This window comes from Cyprinodon variegatus, unplaced genomic scaffold (genome assembly GCF_000732505.1).
Source record: "Cyprinodon variegatus isolate N-32 unplaced genomic scaffold, C_variegatus-1.0 Scaffold1434, whole genome shotgun sequence".
NCBI classification, from domain to species: domain Eukaryota; kingdom Metazoa; phylum Chordata; class Actinopteri; order Cyprinodontiformes; family Cyprinodontidae; genus Cyprinodon; species Cyprinodon variegatus.
In genome coordinates this window covers 37,409-56,954 of record NW_015151887.1, presented here as the reverse complement: position 1 = coordinate 56,954, position 19,546 = coordinate 37,409, and the positions used below count along the sequence as shown (strand labels likewise).

The following is a 19,546-nucleotide window of genomic DNA, read 5'->3' as shown; positions in this document are numbered from 1 at the left end:
TCTTCCAGAACCGAGAGAGTAGCCTGTCTGTCTGTTTATTCTCTCTGTGGGTCAGTGTCAGCAGCTGACTGAGTCCAATTATCTTTTTTTCTAACATAGAATAAGATTTATGAATTATTCCAAAACATTACCCACTTTAACAGTCCTGTATGTTGTGCTACTGAAATTACAAATCCGGTTACAGACTTTTGCACACATATTACCTGAGACATGTTTTGATTCAATGTCAGCATTCTTCCCCAAAAAAACTCTACCAGCATCCCACATCTTACTGGGAATACTTGCCACCTCTATCTTGAATCCTCAATAAGTTAAAGATATGTCTTGCTTAAAGCCCTTTTCTGGTGACCTTCCAGGATTTTTGGCTAAAAACGTCCCTGTTCAGCTTTAGTGTTCTAGCTGACTCTATTTGAATTGGAATCTCTTCTGTTTACAGCTTCCACTGTCTTAAAAAACTCTCCAGTTGCAAATAATGAGCAGAAATCCCACAGCATGATGCTGCCATCACCAAGGTTCCCTGTAATATGCAGTGTTTATCGTGCCAAACATACTTTTTTTTAAATACTTACAGCCTGAAATGTATGATTTCAGCTGAAATTTGCTCCAGATTTTTAATGAAAACACTAAATGCTGAAATTTAATCAAAAACTAGTGCTAAAAGGTACAAATGTAGACCTCAAAAAACAGAAGGGCACCTCTTTCTATATTCTTTCCACAGAGAGAACATGGGTTTTTAACATTTAATTGTGTACAGGAACATTAAGGCTTTAGAAAAATGTGTAAATATGACTTTAAATTATTTAATCCCGATTCAGCAATCTGTCGAACATCTAGAACCTAAAATGTAAGCATTTTGGTGGAAATCCAGCTTTAGTTTGCTGCATTTCAGCCGCTCTGTTTTTAACCAATCTTTGGGCGGAACATGGTCTGATAAATGAATTTACTGGCTATAAAGATGTGTTAATGTACTAAGATGTATTCAAACGTGGCACAGAGGGATGGAGAAAGGTGTGTCAAAACAAAACGGGTTTTTATGCATCTCCAATAATCCTTCCCAGCCCTAACAGCTGTTTAGTCTGTCAGCAGCACTCTCAAACACACACACACACACCCCTGAACCAGGTGGACTGATGCATACGTTGCATTCACATTTACATCAGACATTTTTCCAGCTTGTCCCTTTTTTTCAATCTCACCCTCAGCCTGCAGATGAATTGAATAAAAATAGGACATTAGGTTTTAGGTTTTTTTTTTTAGTTTCTTTTCTTAAATTATATGTTTGAAATTAGCTGAACGGACAGGAAGAAGCCTAGAGGGAGAAGAAAGGGAGATATACAAAAAATGTATAATTTTACTAGATTATTCCCACTTTATCTGGTTGTGTTTTTGGATTATTTATTCCACGGGTGCTGATGTTACCAGCTAGAGGAAGCTCGTCCCTGTAACCCTCCAAATAAAACCACTTTTACTAAAATGTTTTTTTTTTAATATATATATTGGAGACGATAAGAGATTTAACTAATGATTTATGCAATAACTTTTAACAGTTTTATTTGAAAAATTGTGAAATAAAACTGTAGTTTTTCTCCTTGGATGTATGATGGTTCCAGCCTATTATATTGATGGATAATTTCCTGTTGCAATTGTCTGTATGATCACCAGCATTACTTTGAAGATGTGTCAAACCCTTCAGTCGAGATTGTGCTTCCTGAAGCTGTAAAAAAATGAGTTTTATATCCTTTTGATTTCATAAACATGCTCATTCATCATTTAATTGCTCTTTTAAATGTGGATTGTTATAGATTGATGCATTATGCCGTTCGTGATGACGAGTTCCCTTCAGATTTTAGAACCAGGTGCCATTATGAATCAGATTTTCTCTCCCCTTTATCGACCTTTTTCGTCAGCAGTCTTCCAAAATGAATGAGGATTAAACCCAGCTGAAACTGTCAACATCATCTTACAGCTTTTCACTTCCTATAGCGGCCATGTTGGATAAAAGTTTTTCTGCTAATATTTACATCCTTACTAATAACTGCTGTTGTGCACATCAGACGGTACTGTAGGGTATCTCTGCTTTAGCTCTCAGTACCTGTTCTTTTTTCAGATATCAGCAATTTTGTAATGACTTCCATTTTGACTTTAGTTTAATATTTATGTTCAGACGAGAACACTGCTCCGCCAAACTCTGTATCCGGCTTCCTGCTCCATGCATCAGAACCTTTATGTTGAGCTAAAGCCACAGCCTTACTGTCGTTCTCTGCTGTATTTTTACGCTTTCCTCACACAGTGAAAGCCTCCCTAGTTTTCATTAGTGATTTTATGATCCCGAGTAGGCCGTCTGCTTGTTAAAAAGTCAGCATCCCTGATTGCATTTGGATAAATCATGCATTAGAACCCAGGCTGCAGAAACTTATTTGAAGCTGCTTTCATCTTTATGCAAGAATATGATCTTTCTCATCCCAGCTCGGTTCTTTTTTTGGAGCCATTCGGACCGCGCTTCTATTGCCAGGGAGTGAAGATTTTCAGTCATCCAGCTCATAGGCATTAAAAAAACTCTTTAAAACAATTTACTGGACTTTGTTTCCAAGTTTGAAGATGTTTCGCTTCACTTTCGGGTCCATGGATGGGAAGCGAAACGTCTTTAAATTTGGAAACAAAGTCCAGTGGATTGTTTTTAGGTTGAATCACGAGGGAGGGGACAGATTGAACTGTCCCATTACCTGTCCAAGATGTTTGAGATCTAACATAAATGTGAGAACCCCAGCATCTTTTTAATTTCTTTTATCCAGCAGTCATTTCCACCTACTGGCTCTCGCTATCAATCCATTCAGCTGCTTTAGGCTGTTGAGTTTTACCCATTCATTCGTGTGGTTCTGGTAGACCAGTATTGGTGCCCCTTTTGCCCCTTTAGGAGTTTAAACACTAAAGTTAGGAGTGAAAATAACCTTTATTTGGTCAGCGTGTTTAAATCCAATATGGCCGTCACAGGATGAGGGCATTCTGGTGATGTCTGGGTTTAACGCCACATGTATGCAGAATTTGGCTGCTCCAGCGGTCGGTGTCGCGTTCTCTCCCTCTCGCTCCTCCTACTCCATTTCTTTGTTTTGAAGCTGAAATTATTTCCTCGTTCTCCATCTGAAGGCTTGTTCAGACATCAGTATTCAAAGCAAAGACCGAGACGGTCTCTTTATTATTGTATAGTTTTAGAACAGTAAGCAGCGCCCCGTTGCCATCACAGGTATTCATTTATACACAGATGAACTCCTACTTTTGGATTTTTTTTTTTTTTTGTAGTTTTTGATTTGTTTTGTGAAAACACTGTAAATGTTGTGTAAAGTTAATGTAGATTTGACTGCAAGTCTTTTTTGTCTTAATGACGGCATCTGTGTTTGTTTTCTCCTTGTTTGTTTCCATGTTTCTGTTGTTCAGGAAGGGAAATTACTGATGTCCAAAGTCTTATTTAATTGTGTTGCTTTTGTAGAGAAGCGATTTACAACAATCGATCTCTTAATTATTTTTTTTGTTTTTGTTTTTCTCCCATATAAACAGGGGAGTCAATTGGCTGTTTCTAAAGACTTAGTGAACCAGGCCCACTCCATAACATATTCATTACGTATTTCTGCATATCATAAGGGAGTGCAATAAGGAGCTGCTAAATCATCCCATGTTTAGTTCTGCGTTTCCAAGAATCTGCAGGTTTTAATGCTCATTCTGATGCATTTAACCAAACATTTTGCTCGATTTATCTCCTCCTTTTGAGTGAAACCGGCTTGAATCCTGACGCCTCAAAAAATGCACAGGCACAACAGGAAGGGATGTTTGAATATATTAGCAGTATGACAACAATCCAGCAGCATTATGTAATGTTTTTGCTTTATTTTATTTTTTTGACCCGTCTCTGTAATGTTTAAATTTAGCTAATGTTTGAAGGGGATGTTTAGGGTTTTCGATGTGCTGTATATATACACGCAGTGCAACCTGTAGATAGGTGCAGATTTTCCTGTTTTTAGCATGGGCTTGTGTTTCTACCTGTCGGGCAAAGAGATATGTGTGTGTGGGGTTGGGAAAATACTTGAAGTGTCCAATGTTCTGTTGGAAAATAAACAGTTCTGATGCTTCACAGCTTAATCTCTCACTGTGTTGTTTTTTTAATGATGGTGTAGTCAATATCAAGTCAAGTCAGTTTTATCAGTCTATATTAGAGGAGACAAAGATGAGCAAAGAGCAATCGCCTCTTTGCACACAGGGAACTACAGCAAAATATAATACAATTGAAGGAGCTGTTTTCTGGATAAAGCTCAAGCAGAGATGTTAACCTAAATAGAAGGTCTGCAGAATCACTTTGCCACCAGTGCAGAGTTTGCTTTGCAGGATGTTAGGAGAACAGCCCAATAGGACATAGCTATAGTGATGGGGAACAACTTAAAAGTTTAATATTTTGTTGGAATTTAAAAGTTATTGAATACTTTTCTTTTACTAAGTGGTCAAAGGTTCACGAATATATTCAAATACGAATATAATTTAGCCAAAAATAAAGAACATCTTTAAAGTAGAGTCTAGTTTATGATATGTTTTTATATGTCTTACTGTACTGCTGCCTCTTGGCCAGGTCTCCCTTGAAAAAGAGATTTTATCTCAAGGGACTTCCTGGTAAAATAAAGGTTAAAAAAAAGTATTGGTGCCTTTAAGTACTGCATTTTATCTTTATCACAGTTTAAAAATAGGACTGCCCTTTTGAAACTAATTGTGGGGAAAAATTAAAGTGACAATGATTTTGGTTTTATGGGTACATCATCAAAATCATGTTTATTATAGAATCGGGATAAACTAAGGTTATATCCATCCATACTGTCAGGAAATAATAGTGGGATCAAAACAACTTAAAAGGCAACTTTTAATAATCCAGCACACATTTTGGTAATCTCTGCATTTTCCAGCTTGATGGAGCAGCTGACCTCAGGTCAGCTCTTAAATAGAAAGTGGTGAAACAAACTATTAAAACTGATCGTCTCTAAGAACGGGTCACCATCCGTCCGAGTCTGCTCCAAAAGCTGATCATCAGCATGAGATACGCAGTCGGTGGAGAAAAAAAATCTGTTTATCATGTCTGCATTGATTTGAAGCACAGTGTTTTTCTGCACTCTCCCTGTGACTCTTTTTGCAAGGGTCCAATAAGCTATTTCATTTGAAATCAGAAGATTTCTATCATTTACGACATTTAGCAGGACGTTAGAGAGTAACAGAAGAAGGACAGCGTGGCAGGGTCTTAATCTGTCCACATACCAGCCGACTCCTCATATGGTGGGTGTGTGTTTGTGTCAGGATCATTTCAGCAGCGCTGGGCTGAAATCTGACGCCTCCAACCCACACCAGTCTAAACCCTGTCCCCCCAACATGCATCCTCCTTCTCCCACTGCTGTTGTGGACCCTGCACAGACCGTGAACAAGCAGCAAGTGTCGGAGGAGGTAGAAGGAGGTAGAAGGAAGAACCGGATCAAGGTAAGGATCCAGCTAGTTTCTGCTGTCAGGCTCTCGGTTGGTTTTACTTTGAGATTTGCCCTCGTTGAACTTTGGTCCATCTATTCCAAGCGGCAACATGACTAAGAATGACCCACTAACCTGAAGAAAAAAGATCTCCTTTAAGCTTCACCTTAAGGTGACGCTGGGCTATTTTCAGCTCTAACAGTGGACTGGAAAGTTCAACACTTTTAGCAAAGGTGCAAAATAAAAATCTAGACAGCCAAATAAGCTGCTGTTTGTCCCATTTTCATCTTTTTGTCCAGTTAAATTCTAAGCAGCTCTTCTTTTCCATTGTTGTTGCAAACAATGCTCAAAAAAAGTAATTCCCAATGGATCTTTCTGAATACATTCATAATTCTCAGAGGGTTTTTGTGTAAAGAATACTTTAGCAAGAAAATTTCTGCAAATCAACAACGCCAATAGGGGGAAAACTGAATTTGGTTGACTCTTTATCTCTGGAGAACAATTTAGATGCTTTTGTTCATAAGCAATAGACTTTGCGTTCCCTGGTTTCAGCAGGAGGAGGTGAAGTCCAGTGCTGCAGCCATGTCTCTATCAGCAGACTTGAGCTGCCTCAAGAGCAGCCAGGGAGCAGAGCGAGACGCAGCGCTGGCATCGCTGGAGAAACAGCTGATGTGTCCCATCTGCATGAAGATCTTCAACAAGCCCGTGGTCATCCTGCCATGCCAGCACAACCTGTGCAGAAAGTGTGCGAACGAGCTCTATCAGGTGTGCCTCATTATGTGCAAAACCCACATTTAATGTTATTCTCATTATCTGTAGGTGGTTTGGTAAAACAAAAATTGCGTGCATTGAACTTCAATATACAGAGCTGCATGGCACACATGCTGCAAACAAGGCGCACACATGTGCAGGTCTGTGTGTGTATGTGGATTATCAGGGTCTAAACTGGGACGTGATGATGTTTAACTGGTATGCACATGTTGGCGACTTTAAAATCAGCTGCCGTCACCCATATTGGCTGCTATTGTTCTCACCGTGAGGGTTTTTCTTCATGTGTGAATTGCTTGGAGTTATAGGGATCAAATATGGCCCCAGATTCACTGTTTGACCTGAGAGTTAAAGCTGCTTCTCACTGTGAGGGGATTTCCATGTTTGTTACAACGCAATATTGTCTATCAAATAGTAAAAATGTAGCAGTTTACAGCTCATCAAAGAGCTCCTCATAGTTTCTGAAAGTTAAGCTTGTTGACAGTTCTCTATATTTTAGTTCACTTGACAGGAAAACGATACAAGATTTTTTTTTTTCATATTCATTAGTCTTTAAAGTTTAGCATGCATTTCTTTTCAGTACCAAAAGTGCCTTTTCATGCAGTTACAGCTGTAAGGCTTTTGCAGTGCATCTATCAGCTTTACACAGAGTACTCCAATTTCAGGTTGGGGCCAATTCACAACACATGTCATCTCAAGGCTTTTTACAGAGATATTTCAATCAGATCATACAGTCAGATTGGTAAAAAAAATCTTAATAATAAAAAAAAAAATGATTGCATGGAGTCATTGACTTGCAAGACACACTCCTGGATGAGCTTGTGGCAATAGTAGATATTCACTTACATTTCGTCATTAACGCTACAGCAATCCTTCACAGTAGACGGAGCAAGCATGCAGCGAAGGTGGAGAGAAAAAAACTCCCTTTTAACAGGATAACCAACCTGCAGAACCAGGCTCAGGGTGAGCGTCCATCTGAGGCCAACTGGGGTTCAAGGAGAGGGAGAATTAGACATGCAATAACAAACATAGAAGCACTCGTCCAGAAATACTTCTTCTTTTTTTTTACAGTGTCCTGTCTGGCAATGTGGCAATAAGAATAATTGTCTTGATGCCAAAAAGAGCCCAACAGATTTTACTTTCACAAGTGGAGCAGTAGGGGTATTGCCATAGTATTGCGCTTGTTTAATGCATATAAATTGCTTTATTATAATTATGCAGGGAGTTTTACAGATTATATGGACACTGCAATGTAGGTAGAACAGAAGATGAAAACCAGCTGAAGAGAAAAAAGAAAGGAGAAAAAAAAGAGAAAAGATGAAAGAAATAGGATATAGAATGATAAATAGGAGATCATGACAAAACATTTTCAGTCTGCTTCATCACCTGCAACGAGATGTAAAAAGAACAGCACAACCAAAAGACATGGTACGAGACATACAATAGAGTAACACCTTGAAACTATCGCTGTCCAGAAATACTTCTATGTTACTAGAAAATCTAACAAGCTCCACAAGCTCGGTCTGAAAAAAAACAAACAGTAGAAGATGAGCTCTGAGCCAGTTTTCAAGTCAAAGAGATGAAAGTGAGCACATACAGTTAGTCACAGTAAAAAGCTGACACCATAGCTGTGTCTAGGAGAGAAACAGGACTAAACACTTAAAAAAATAAATAAATAAACACAAGCCCAACTCTATCATCTCTTATGTTAGGTGTTGATAGCAGTGGTCCAGCTGATCACAGCCAAATAAACCAGGTGAAACTATTATGGAGAGAGAAATCAGAGACAACATAAAGTCATAAAGATAGGGGTTGAACTAAACTGCAATTTTATATCTTTATCTTAGAAGCCTGAAATGTGGCAAAAGGTTGAAAAGTTCAAGGGGGGCTTTTGCAAGGCACTGTTTGTCCTCCGGCATTCTAACCCCATAGCAGCATTAGTATAGATATAATCCAGAATAACCTAAGTCACAAGTCAAGTTAAGTCAAGGTTATATTCTCCATATATTACATAAAACTCAAGATTAGTCATATTGGATGGAGAGGATTTATGAATGTCACTGTTTAGTGCTGTATGTTTAGAATGGAAGGCCTCAGCTCATCTTTAGCTTTCGGTCTTTTCACCCTTTTTATGTCCCATTTGTTGTTTTAAGGCTAGTTCTTTTTGTGGAAAAAAGTTTGAAAGCCAGATGCCCCTTTCCCTTAGCCTCACAATTGTGTCATATTTTGAATTGGTGTATGATAAAATACCTATACTCATACATATAAAATGTATATAACTTTTTGTTTATAAAAAGACATGGATTAAAAACAGTAAAAAAATTATGATATAAGGTTGTTTTTTTATATTAAGGAATGATTATGACTTGATTAACGGATTAACTTTATAAACCCATCTACTAAACCGTAACCCTACAGAGCATTTCCCTATTATTCTTTCCCATGTGAAGCCCTCTCTGTTCCACGCTCGAACCACTATGCTCGTGAACAGCGGGCGTTTCCGATGTCCAACCTGCAGACACGACGTGGTGCTGGATCGCCATGGCGTCTACGGCCTCCAGAGAAACCTGCTAGTAGAGAACATCATCGATATCTACAAAGAGGAGCTCAACCAAATACCGAGGTGGAGAGACTGAACCATGATAACCAAGAATCCAAGGTCAGAAGGACTGAATCAACACTAAAACAGAATTGTTTCTTCCTCTCTAGCCCTCTTCCTCCTCCTCCTCCTCTTCCTCCTGCTGAAGCAACCTGCTCTGACCACGAGGGTGAAAAGTTAAACATCTACTGTCTTACCTGCCAGTTTCCAACATGTTCTCTCTGCAAAGTATTTGGGGCCCATCAGTCCTGTCAGGTGGCTCCTCTGGCAGACGTCCACCAGCAAAAGAAGGTGAACTGATGCACTGTGTTGCATGTGTGTGATTGATGATAGCCTATTTACTCTCATTTTACATGTGGTAATTCCGATTTCTTGATGGCTATAATAATAAAGAAGAAGTGGGTTTCCTAAAATCAAGGTTCATATGGCTAAAAAACTATTTCTGCTGTATTTTAGGATGAGCTGAGTGAAGGAATCACCTCTCTGGTGGAATTCAGGGGCAGAGTCCAGGCTCTCATCACTGAAATAGAAGAGACTTGTCGAGTTGTTGAGGTATGATGGTTTAAAATCAGACTCTTCAGGAGGTAAACCCGCAAACACAAACCTCAACTTACATCTCCCTGGTTTTCCAGAACCTGGCGCTGGAGGCAGCTTGTTCATTCATAGGAAAATCCAGTTTCTGCAAATCTCTCTGTTGGATTAATTGGAGCTCTTTTCTCTCCGCTTCAGACCTTTAACACACTACGCTCTCTGAGTTCCTCCCCGGGTGGATCAGAGATGCAACGACATGTTAAATATGGAAGTTAGGTCCCCCTAAAGGCGGTTGTGCCTCGGAACTTCTCTTCCGGTTCTTTTCCTGGAAGCAAGTTATTTACTACTCTTAACTCAAACTGGGTAGAACCATCTAAAAAAGGACCATAAAACAGGAGTAAAAGGTAACAGATTTTATTCCGTGTCAGGTCGTTACAGGACAGAGAATTTGCTTGGAGTTGGCACAACTGTGGGTTAAATAACGTCAGCGAGCGAAAGATTGAGCCCCGAACAAGGTCATCTCCTCCTTCTTATACCCCATGAGTCTATGTGTTGCATCAGGTGGATGCTTAGCCGTCCGTATCAGAAACTGACACACCATCCATGTCTTGAACTTCATGCATCTTGCCAGATAGCTTTCCTTTATCAGTCCGGCTCCAAGATGTGCCCATATCCTGTGTATTTTTAAAGACACGAAGGCTGTCCTGATTAGATGACCTCTGTACACACAGTGACATCCACCATGTGAAGGAAGGCCTTCTACTCTCTCTAATAACAGAGTAACGACACGCATGATTTATAAAGAATAAACCTAACAATCGTTACGCCATCTTCAAGCCCCTACTTCTTCATCCTCCCTTGGATAAAACACACTGAGCCCTACCCAACAGATTCTTTGATGTGTTTCTAAAAGGGCAGATTTTTATTCTTAACTTGGTGAGTTCTTCAATATGAGATAAGGAAATGATCTCATATTAAGTAAAACCAAAATGTAAACGTATTTTATTGATAAATCACATCAATAGAAAAAGCATTTTTAATAGTTGAAAACAGGCAACTGTACCTGTCTTATCTTATTAGCTTGATAAAACCCCATAAAGCTGCTTCTTGAAGATGTTATCCAATTGTGACACCAGTTTGAGAAAATTAGTCCCACTTATTACATCCAGCTGTTTCTAACGTGTTCTACCCATTTCAAGTCATTCTGCATTATTTTTATGAGATCAAATCTGTGCTTTGATTCCTCAACAGACTATTTCCTAACTCTTATCTCAGTCTTTGTTTACTTAACATCTACGCTGGGTCTGCTTTCACTTCAACTAATCTACACACGGTCTCCTGTTTTCCTCGACCACTATCTGTATAGTTCATTTTTTGCTGGTTAGCTGACCAGATTTTACTGCAGCAAAACATGAAACTTTCCCCTCTCAGCTGCTTTCCTTCTTATGCTTCTTTTTTTCTTGGAACTCTAAAGTAAAACTTAATCTTAAACCGGTCTTTGTCGATCTTCTTTCTTGTAAAACCGTCATGTTTTTCTCAAAGAACAACAGGTTCCTTTTTGCAAACCTTCCTCCAAAGTTAAGCTTTAGCCTCTTTCTGATTAGTGTGAGGGATTGCCTTCTAGTCAATGAGTCGATGCAATCATCTGGTTTTCCTTAGATAGATAACTATGAATCAATTTCACTGTATGATTTGGTTGAATTGTAAAGTGCCTTGAGATGACATGTGTTGCGAATTGGCGCTATATAAATAAACTGAATTGAATTGATTTTTCACAGATATTGACGTTTCTATCAGCGACAGCAGTAGCCTGCAGAAGGCTCCATGTTTTTAGGAGACTTCTTTTAGCATCCTGCAGTCTGCTTCCAAGGTGAACCTCCTTGGATGGCCACACTTGAACACATAGGCAATTATTTCAAATGGCCTCCAATTTTATACTATAAAATTACTTTATAACATATTTAGAGCTTTTATTAAACCCATAAGCTGCTATATTTTTTCTCCCGAGGACCTCAGACAGCTCTTTAGATCTCATTCTCACTTCATTATCTAGGAACAAATGTTTAATCGGTCCGAAGCTTTAATATGCAGGGTAACAATATTCTAAACATGGAAAGATAATAGCTGCTGGAGATCAAAACACTGGATAATTATAACCAAAACTCATGCTGAGTCTCAGCGATAATTCTTGACAAAAATATACCTTTATGCAGAGTTGACTGTCGTCCGGAGGGTTCATGTTTTATTAGTTATGGGTTTCATAGAAAAACAGACTTTCACAGTTTCTGGATTATATGAAAGGATCTTTTTTTTTTTTTTTTCCAGATTTGTGTTTTGATATTCTCCTAATCCTCTGCAGGAGAACTACAAGACGCAGAAACAGAATGTGTGTGACAAGTTTAGCAGCATGTTTTCCATCCTGGAGGACAGACGCAAGGTCAGAGTTTGTCTATTTATCTGATAAGCTTGACTTTGACGTAACACAGCAGCTGTTCTAATTCTGCTTAAGCTCCGCCTATAATTTCACGTGTCTGTGTCAGACAGGGACTCCTTATTTGACCTTTTACCTCTGTGTAAAAGTGTTTGAGAACCTAATAAACTTTATCTAAGAAAAAACACAATACTTTAGTGTGAAACTGTGCTCAAACCAAATGAAATAAATTTTCATTCTTCTTTGGTTCTTGTTTCTTTTCTCACTTTCCTAAAGGTTATGACACAACAAATTAGCTCTGAAGAAGATGAGAAAATAAACCACAACCAGATGTTGATGCGTTGCTACGGTGACAGGATGGAGGCCAACAGGAAGCTGTTGGCAATTGCAGAGAGCAGCATGGAGGAGCTGGATATAGCTGAGTTTGTCCAGGTGAGTCACACCTTCATAAGCAGAACCAGATCCTCCACGCCAATATTTACATCAGAGTTCTTTGTCTGTTTATCTTTTCTTTATAGTCAGTTGAATACGTTTCTGAGAACTTATCATATTAAGCCATAATAAATGATTAAAATTAACATTTTCTCTCGTTGTCATTTTTGTCACCCCATCCTTAGAATTCCAAAGAGCTGATCTCAAAGTAAGTATTTACAGATAAAAGAAGCAGCTTAGCCGCAAGTCCAACCCCCCCACCCACCCACATTATACAGTATTCCTTTCCCTGTTGATACAATATTGCTTTCTTTACTTATATCCTCTTCCCTGCTTCCCTTCCTCTGCAGAGTGATTGTAGCCACCAGCTCCAGTCCAACAGAGACACTTAAACCAGGTTATGAAAATCTGAGGTGCTACAGGTTTAATTTTAGTGAACAAGAAGGAGCGCTGAGGAGCATAGACTTTGATAAAGGTAAGAAAAACAAAAAAAAACTTGAACTGGTGTTAATTTTGACAGAAATCTTTAGATTTAGTGGGATAAGAAACAGACTATTCTTTGGGGGTAGTACCGGTACTTAGATGTCTTCATATATACACTGCATGGCTAAAAAAAAAGTTGCCACCTGGATTCAACTAAGCAAATAGGTACGAGCCTCCTATTGGATAATTACTGCATGGGCGATCATCTTTCAACTGGCAACAAGTTATTTAACTCCAAGTGGTGCAATGACTTGCTTCTCATTTCCTAAACAACCATGTCGAAAAAGACACATCCCGTGGTAGTGGAAAAGATGTTAGTCTGTTTGAGAAGGGTCAAATCATTGGCATGCATCAAGTAGAGAAAACATCTACAGAGATTGCAGAAACTACTAAAATTGGGTTAAGAACTGTCCAACGCATTATTAAAATACTGGAAGGATAGTGGGGACCCATCATCTTCAAGGAAGAAATATATATATATATATATATATATATATATATAAAGCACTATGGCTGGGAAAAAATATCGATTTAATCGATTTTGATTCGATTCCTTTACATTTTTGCGAAATCGATATCTAGGGAATGAGATCGATTAGTTTTATAGTGATGCGTATGACGTTCACGTTCAAATGAGCAGGAAAGATGCACTCACGATTAATTCAAGTTAGACAGCTGCAAATATAGCCAATAGGTTGACTGAAGACATTAACAAATGGGGGCTGACCAGCAAACACCCTGTAGTTGTTACAATGTTGCAAATATGGTTTGTGCAGTGGAGATAATGCAGCTCATGCATGTCTGCTGTGTTCCCGCTGTGTCACTTCTGCTTGCTCGAGTGATGCTTCACTTTTTACAAACAAGTTTGCACTTATGAGACAGTTTTGTTCACATCTCAATTTTAAACTGTCTGATTTACAAGTTTGCACTTTGTGTTTAATGTGACAGGAAAAAAAAAATAAAATACATGAGAATTTTAAAACACAGTTGAACCACTTTCATTATTGTAAAAACAGATTGAACCAAAATAATCGATTTAGAAATGTACGAATCAAAATCGAATCGATTCATGACTTTGGCGAAAATACCCAACCCTAATAAGCATAGATAAAATTCATTATCCTGACTACAAATATATCACAACACTGGTATGATAAATTCGCCCCCCTAATCTGGAGGCTTTGGTACCAATTCATATGTTTTTCACTATTTAATAAAGTTTTCTTTAGGCAAAGAAAATCTGATTATAGTTTGCTTTTTTCCCCCAATAGTTGTAGAGGACATTTCTGAAGGGCAGGAAGTCAATCCAGAGCCAGAGGAACCCAAAGGACACACAGCCCAAAACATAGAACCAGTACAAAATCCAGAAACTTCAATCCAGGACCTGGAAGCAGTGGAAAAAACAGCTGAGGATTCAGTTCTAGAAAGCATTTCCCCAACAGTGGAATCATTACCATGTGAACTGGAAGCTGACTATGTGCCTTTAGCGACTGGACCAGCGGTAACTAGTTCTGTAGATGCTGCTGGAGAAAATTCAGAGCAGGACACTTATGAGCCAGATCCAGGTGATGTGGGATCAGGTCAGGTTAATGTGGAGAAGGAAGTAGAGAGGGTGGAGAATCAAAGCATGACTGAGGCGCCACATCCTGTTAAAGAGGAAAGCATCAGGAAGGACCAGGAAGGGATGAGCACACAGCAGGTAGGTTATCTCTGCTTTCTTAGCTGTTTTCTGAGCCAAAACCTTTTCATTTTATAAAATGGGAGCGGGTGGAAGGTAAGGCTTTACCGCTGCCTCTAGTCTTTGATCCTGTCTGTCTGTCTGTTTGTTTTACCAACTCCATGATCCTTTCTCCTTCTTATGTATAGTTTACTATTGGGAAACATGTAGAATCTGACCCACCTCTGGCTTTTGATCAGCATTGTCAAAATATTTTTGTTTGCTAATGATCTTTTTCTCTATGAAATGTTAGACTGTAATATTTATTTGGGTAACAAATAAATGTTGCAGTTCTAGTTGAAAACACTCTTGCAGTATGTACTTATTTCAGGTCAGATCTGACCAGCTGAAGCATTTCAGATTTTGAGATAGAGATGATGAAATAACCTCGCAGTTTGTTGAAAAATAGTGAAAAAACTGTTCCTAAAGTGCTAAGTTAGATGTTTGAAATGACATAACAAGCTCGTCTAGCTGCTGTGAGTAGAAATAATTTCCTACAAGGCTGTGGACAACACTCAGGAACTCCCAACTCCTCCTTCACAGAACATTTAAATAAATATGACATGTTTTCAGGATGCGATTGACGGATAACGTTGCTGGGAAAAAAAGTCATGTGCTACCTTTGCCCCTGGATTGGGCCACCCTGGGCTGTAAGCCATATAAACCATATTTTTTAGAAAGAATCTTAGTTTCCTTCTTGTTTAAATGAGTGATGCTTAAAGGTCCTCAGTATACCACTTAAAGCGGCCCAGTTACCACCATGAGAAACACAGCGTTGGACAGCTGTCGACTTGCAGCAGGTCAAAGGTAACTGAAGGTATTTAGTCCCCTGTATAGTCCAGGGGCCCACACCCTGCAGCTCCAGGGAAACTTGTGGCTCCTTGTCCCTTTCACTGTGGCTTTTATGAAAAGGAATAAGAAAGACTGTTACTTATAAAATCCTTTTTTTCTGTGGTTATTGACTTTTTTAATTTTGTAGCAGTAGGGAAAATTTCTCTTGGAATCACAATGTTTCTTGTCCCCTAATTCTTGTCCCTTAAAAAAGGTCAAATTTCAGGAAAAAGGACAAAGGGGACAGGGCTCATGGCCGGTTCTAAACAGGGGCCAGAAGAGGCCAGTGCCCCTGTAAAACTGGCCTTTGCCCCAGTTATGGCTAACCTGACTCCACCAGATGGATTTGCTCCGCATATCCATCTGGAAACCTTCTGTTGAAGTAATTTTGGGACGGGGCGAAGATACTGGTTAGCTGAATGGCCTATGTTGGTGATAGACGGGCCAAATAAACCAATCAGATTAACCTAGCATATGACGTACTAACAGAGCGACGACAAAAAACACAACCACAAGCCAGGCACAAGCCAATTAATAGATCAAACTCTTGCCGAAACCAGTCGGGAGAAGAGCAAAAACATCTTTTCCTCTGAGAAAAGCCTCCAGAGCAGTGTTTTGCTCTTCTTTCAGTGAAGAAATTCCGATAAAACTTGCTCGATAGCCACGCTAACGCTAGTTTCATCGGCTGAAGCCGCCATGTTCTTTAGACTGAACTGTCGCGCTTCTCGTTGCTTCACACCTCAACCCGCCTCAAAGCCAACGCTGATTGGACGTTCGTTTGGTGAATTGCTCCAAATTTTCTTTAACGGAGAGTCTGGAGACTGATCTGCGAGTGAAACCTTGAAAGCTTGCGAGATCAGGATGGTCTCACGAGGCTAAGTTATGGCCCCCTTGCTGAGGACATAATACTAACTCAGCTTCTGACATTGATATGCACTGGCACAGGAACCTTAACCAACTGATCCCTTTAGCAGTCAATTTGTTAAATTTTTGTTTTTCTTCAACAGTGATTTAAAAGTTAAGGTGTTGCACTTTTAAATGCAGCCATATTGAGATAGGATCGCAGTTTTCATCTGCTACATCAGGGATAACTTGCAACTCTAGAGTGGCTCTTTGGCGTTGTGGCTTACTTAATGTATTAAACAGTAAACTATTGCCCTATTTCTTTTTTTTTCTTGTTTGTTTCATTCCATTGTTCTGTATCTCAATGAAATAAGACTGGCCCCACCCTGAACTCTCTGCTCATTCTGATCTAGGACCGCCACTGACTGAGCTTGCTGCTGTTAGCAAAGAGTTGCCCCTGAAGTTTCCACTCAATGGGAAACCCTGCCAAAGGATAGCATTTCAGAACAGCTAATATACCCCCACAGCCGTCAGGAAATCCCCTCTCAGCACATCTAGGTCAGATCTTAAACCTGAATCTGGAGGTAACGTCTCAAACATCTAACAAACAGAAATTCAAAAGGCTTGAAGACAAAACTGAATGTGTTTTCTCTATAGGGAATGGACTTTAAGCCATGTTTTAGTCCCCTTAAAATCATTTTTATGTTCTAAATTAAGGTGTCAAATCTCCTGTCCCCAGGTGTTTGCACATATCCCTATTCCACCATAGCCTGAATTAAATGATAAATTACCTCATCTGTAGAGTAGATTATTGCTACTTCTCCAAAGTTGCAGGACAGTTTCCCTCAAACCCTGGAGTGTAACGGCCATGCTTCAGTTAAAAATGTAAACTTCTGGATGTTTTTTGTTCCCTTCGCTTCCCAATGATGCCCTTTCCATCTTTGCACATCTTTCCTCCAGGTTGTCACAATCATCTTCTACCTGTTGACCTTTCTGGTCATCCTGCAGAGGGTTTGGTCTTACATCGGCTGCATCATCCACTTATGAAACCAGAGGAGAGAAAGATCCATGGATCAGCACCACCATGCTGGTCAGATATGAATCAACACATATCATATAGCTGTTCAGCCAAAGTTGTTTTTTGTTGCCTTTGACTGACACCTTATGGTTATATTTTGTAACTACAGCTTCGGGTACCTTTTATTTTTAAAGAACCACAGCTGTTGATACAGATTCCTGAGGTTTGAAATATTAAAATCCTAAGTCAGACTAAGTCTATTATTTAAAATATTATTAATTAATGTTAATGTCTTAATTGCTTGTATCAGTTCTGGCTCAGCAGCATTTTAAATGTATTATTACAAAGGGATGAGATGTTCTGTGTGTATGTAATGAATTAACTTTAGTTATCTGCATTCTCCTTCAGAGGACAAAGGACAACAGAACCCACTTTTCTTGGGTTGGTCATCAGCCTGCCTCTCAGTCCTGAGCTAAGTTCCTTTAGGATCCAGCTTCTGCATCATTTGGCTGACCCAGAGGACAACAACAACAAGTAGCAGGAGGAAAACAAGGAGTCTGCTTTTCTTTACTAATATTTAATAATATGTTGGTTGTTCAACTGCACTGAGGATGATTTTAAATGATTATTCCGGTTTTTTACTGTCAATTTTATACAAAAATAAAATGCTACAGAAGCCAAAACCTCAAATATCACAGGAAACTTGACTGAACAGATGATGAGAGCGGATTTCATTGGCTGCAAACTGCTGATTGATCCCCTTTTGGTACAAACTGAAGCTTTTACCTCCTTTGGTTAAGTTATGATTGAAGATATTTTTGGGCTATTTTACAAGTTTGCCAAGAAGCTCAAAATGAGACACTGGATTTGCTTCTTACTGTTATAAACTGGACTCTGGATGGAGACTTGATCATGTAAAGCATGATTTTTGTAGATTTCAGGTTTGTAATCTCAGAAACAATAAAAATCAATTAAAACATGCTTTTTTTATGTTACTTTTCCACAGAAAAACACAAAGTTTCAGAAATATGCCTGAGTTTCCAGTTGGAGGATGTTACTTCTGGTTTGGATGGTCGGCTTTCAAAATAAAAGCATTACAATGTAAAAACAACAGGCGTTACAATTAAATAAAATGAATGGTGGTTTAAAATCGTAGGCAGAGTCAGACACGCTGTATTTCTCTCTGCTCATACCTCGAGTTAAAGTTACACCATTAATACACCATTATACCTCTTATCTTTGCAGGATCGCCTTGCAGTGCCGCCATCAGTGATCAGATCTCCCTTATTGAGTTGTTTGGTTGTGTTATTGCTGGGTTTTTGGTGGCATGAAGCTGGGGAAAATAAATGACATAGTTTAAGATCACTTGCTCTAGAGCAGCAGGCAAAACTGAATTCAGAGACCCTAGTTGAAGTGTCTACAACACTCAGGGCTGCTTGTGGCTCTTTAGATCTTCTTGAGTAAAAGAAGATCTAAGAGAAAATTGTAGACAAAATTGAAACATGCTAACTTTAGCTGCTGTTCCAAAAGCTTTTTTAATGCTTTCTATGCACAATATTTATAACATTCTACAGAAGCACTATAGAGACCATCCAGCAGATTCTGCAACAGCTTTTTCCTCCACTGCCATCAGACTGCTGAACTTTTAAAGACTTAAAATCAAGTCACAGACCCTGCATCACACTGATAACACAACCAAAACACTGCATATTTGCAACCTATATATTTGTCTTGTAATGCTCTGGACTTTCATATCGTTGCCTTTTGCACCAGGTTTTTTCTTCCACTCCGTTTACATTTGTACGCCGCTGCACTTTATGAAATGGAAATGTTCATTTCTCTGCTAAGCTGCTGATCATTCACTATCTGAAATGATAGTTTTCTATACACTGTGTGTATACAAAATGACAATAAAGTTGTCTAAGTATTTATTTTTGTTCCGTAAAAGTTTAAAAACAATCCACTGGACTTGGTTTCCAAGGTTTGAAGACGTTTCGCTTCCCCTCCAGGAAGCTTTCTCAATTCCTGGAGGGGAAGCGAAACGTCTTCAAACCTTGGAAACCAAGTCCAGTGGATTGTTTTTAAACTTTTACGGAATGACTATGACCTGGATGACTGACAATCTTCATCAGCATATTTATTTTTTTATATAGTTTAAAAACCTCCAGTTTTATTTTATGTTTTCCATAGATTAAATGATGCCTGTAAATTGACTATATTGAAATCTAGGGAAAAAAACACCATAAATTTTGCTAATTTATAATTTTTTAATTTATAATTTTTTAATTTATAAACCGACACAAATCTAAGAGGCTGTAAAGACTGCAGACCACTGTCCACGTAGCTTCAAAACAAACGCTTTTATTTTGAAATTATGTCACCGGATGTGGGTCTGAAACCTTCGCT

At 38.9% G+C, this 19,546-nt stretch overlaps 1 protein-coding gene across 1 annotated transcript; it reads left to right on the top strand.

The window, feature by feature from the left end:
- Nucleotides 1-5,388: 5,388 nt before the first annotated feature.
- Nucleotides 5,389-18,116, top strand: LOC107103368 (tripartite motif-containing protein 54-like). The gene is made up of 12 exons (XM_015403042.1): nucleotides 5,389-5,502; nucleotides 6,040-6,252; nucleotides 8,706-8,878; nucleotides 8,965-9,145; nucleotides 9,311-9,406; nucleotides 11,745-11,822; nucleotides 12,093-12,248; nucleotides 12,434-12,456; nucleotides 12,599-12,723; nucleotides 14,003-14,430; nucleotides 17,083-17,212; nucleotides 17,549-18,116. Exons 1-11 carry the CDS (start codon nucleotides 5,398-5,400, stop codon nucleotides 17,167-17,169), a joined length of 1,665 nt encoding a protein of 554 aa, XP_015258528.1. The 5' UTR covers nucleotides 5,389-5,397; the 3' UTR covers nucleotides 17,170-17,212; nucleotides 17,549-18,116.
- The last annotated feature ends 1,430 nt before the right edge of the window (nucleotides 18,117-19,546 follow it).

Coding starts and splice junctions, on each gene's coding strand:
- LOC107103368 (XM_015403042.1), top strand. CDS start 5,398: ATGCATCCTCCTTCTCCCACTGCTGTTGTGGACCCTGCACAGACCGTG. Junction 5,503..6,039: donor GAAGGAAGAACCGGATCAAG/GTAAGGATCCAG, acceptor CCCTGGTTTCAG/CAGGAGGAGGTGAAGTCCAG. Junction 11,823..12,092: donor TCCTGGAGGACAGACGCAAG/GTCAGAGTTTGT, acceptor ACTTTCCTAAAG/GTTATGACACAACAAATTAG.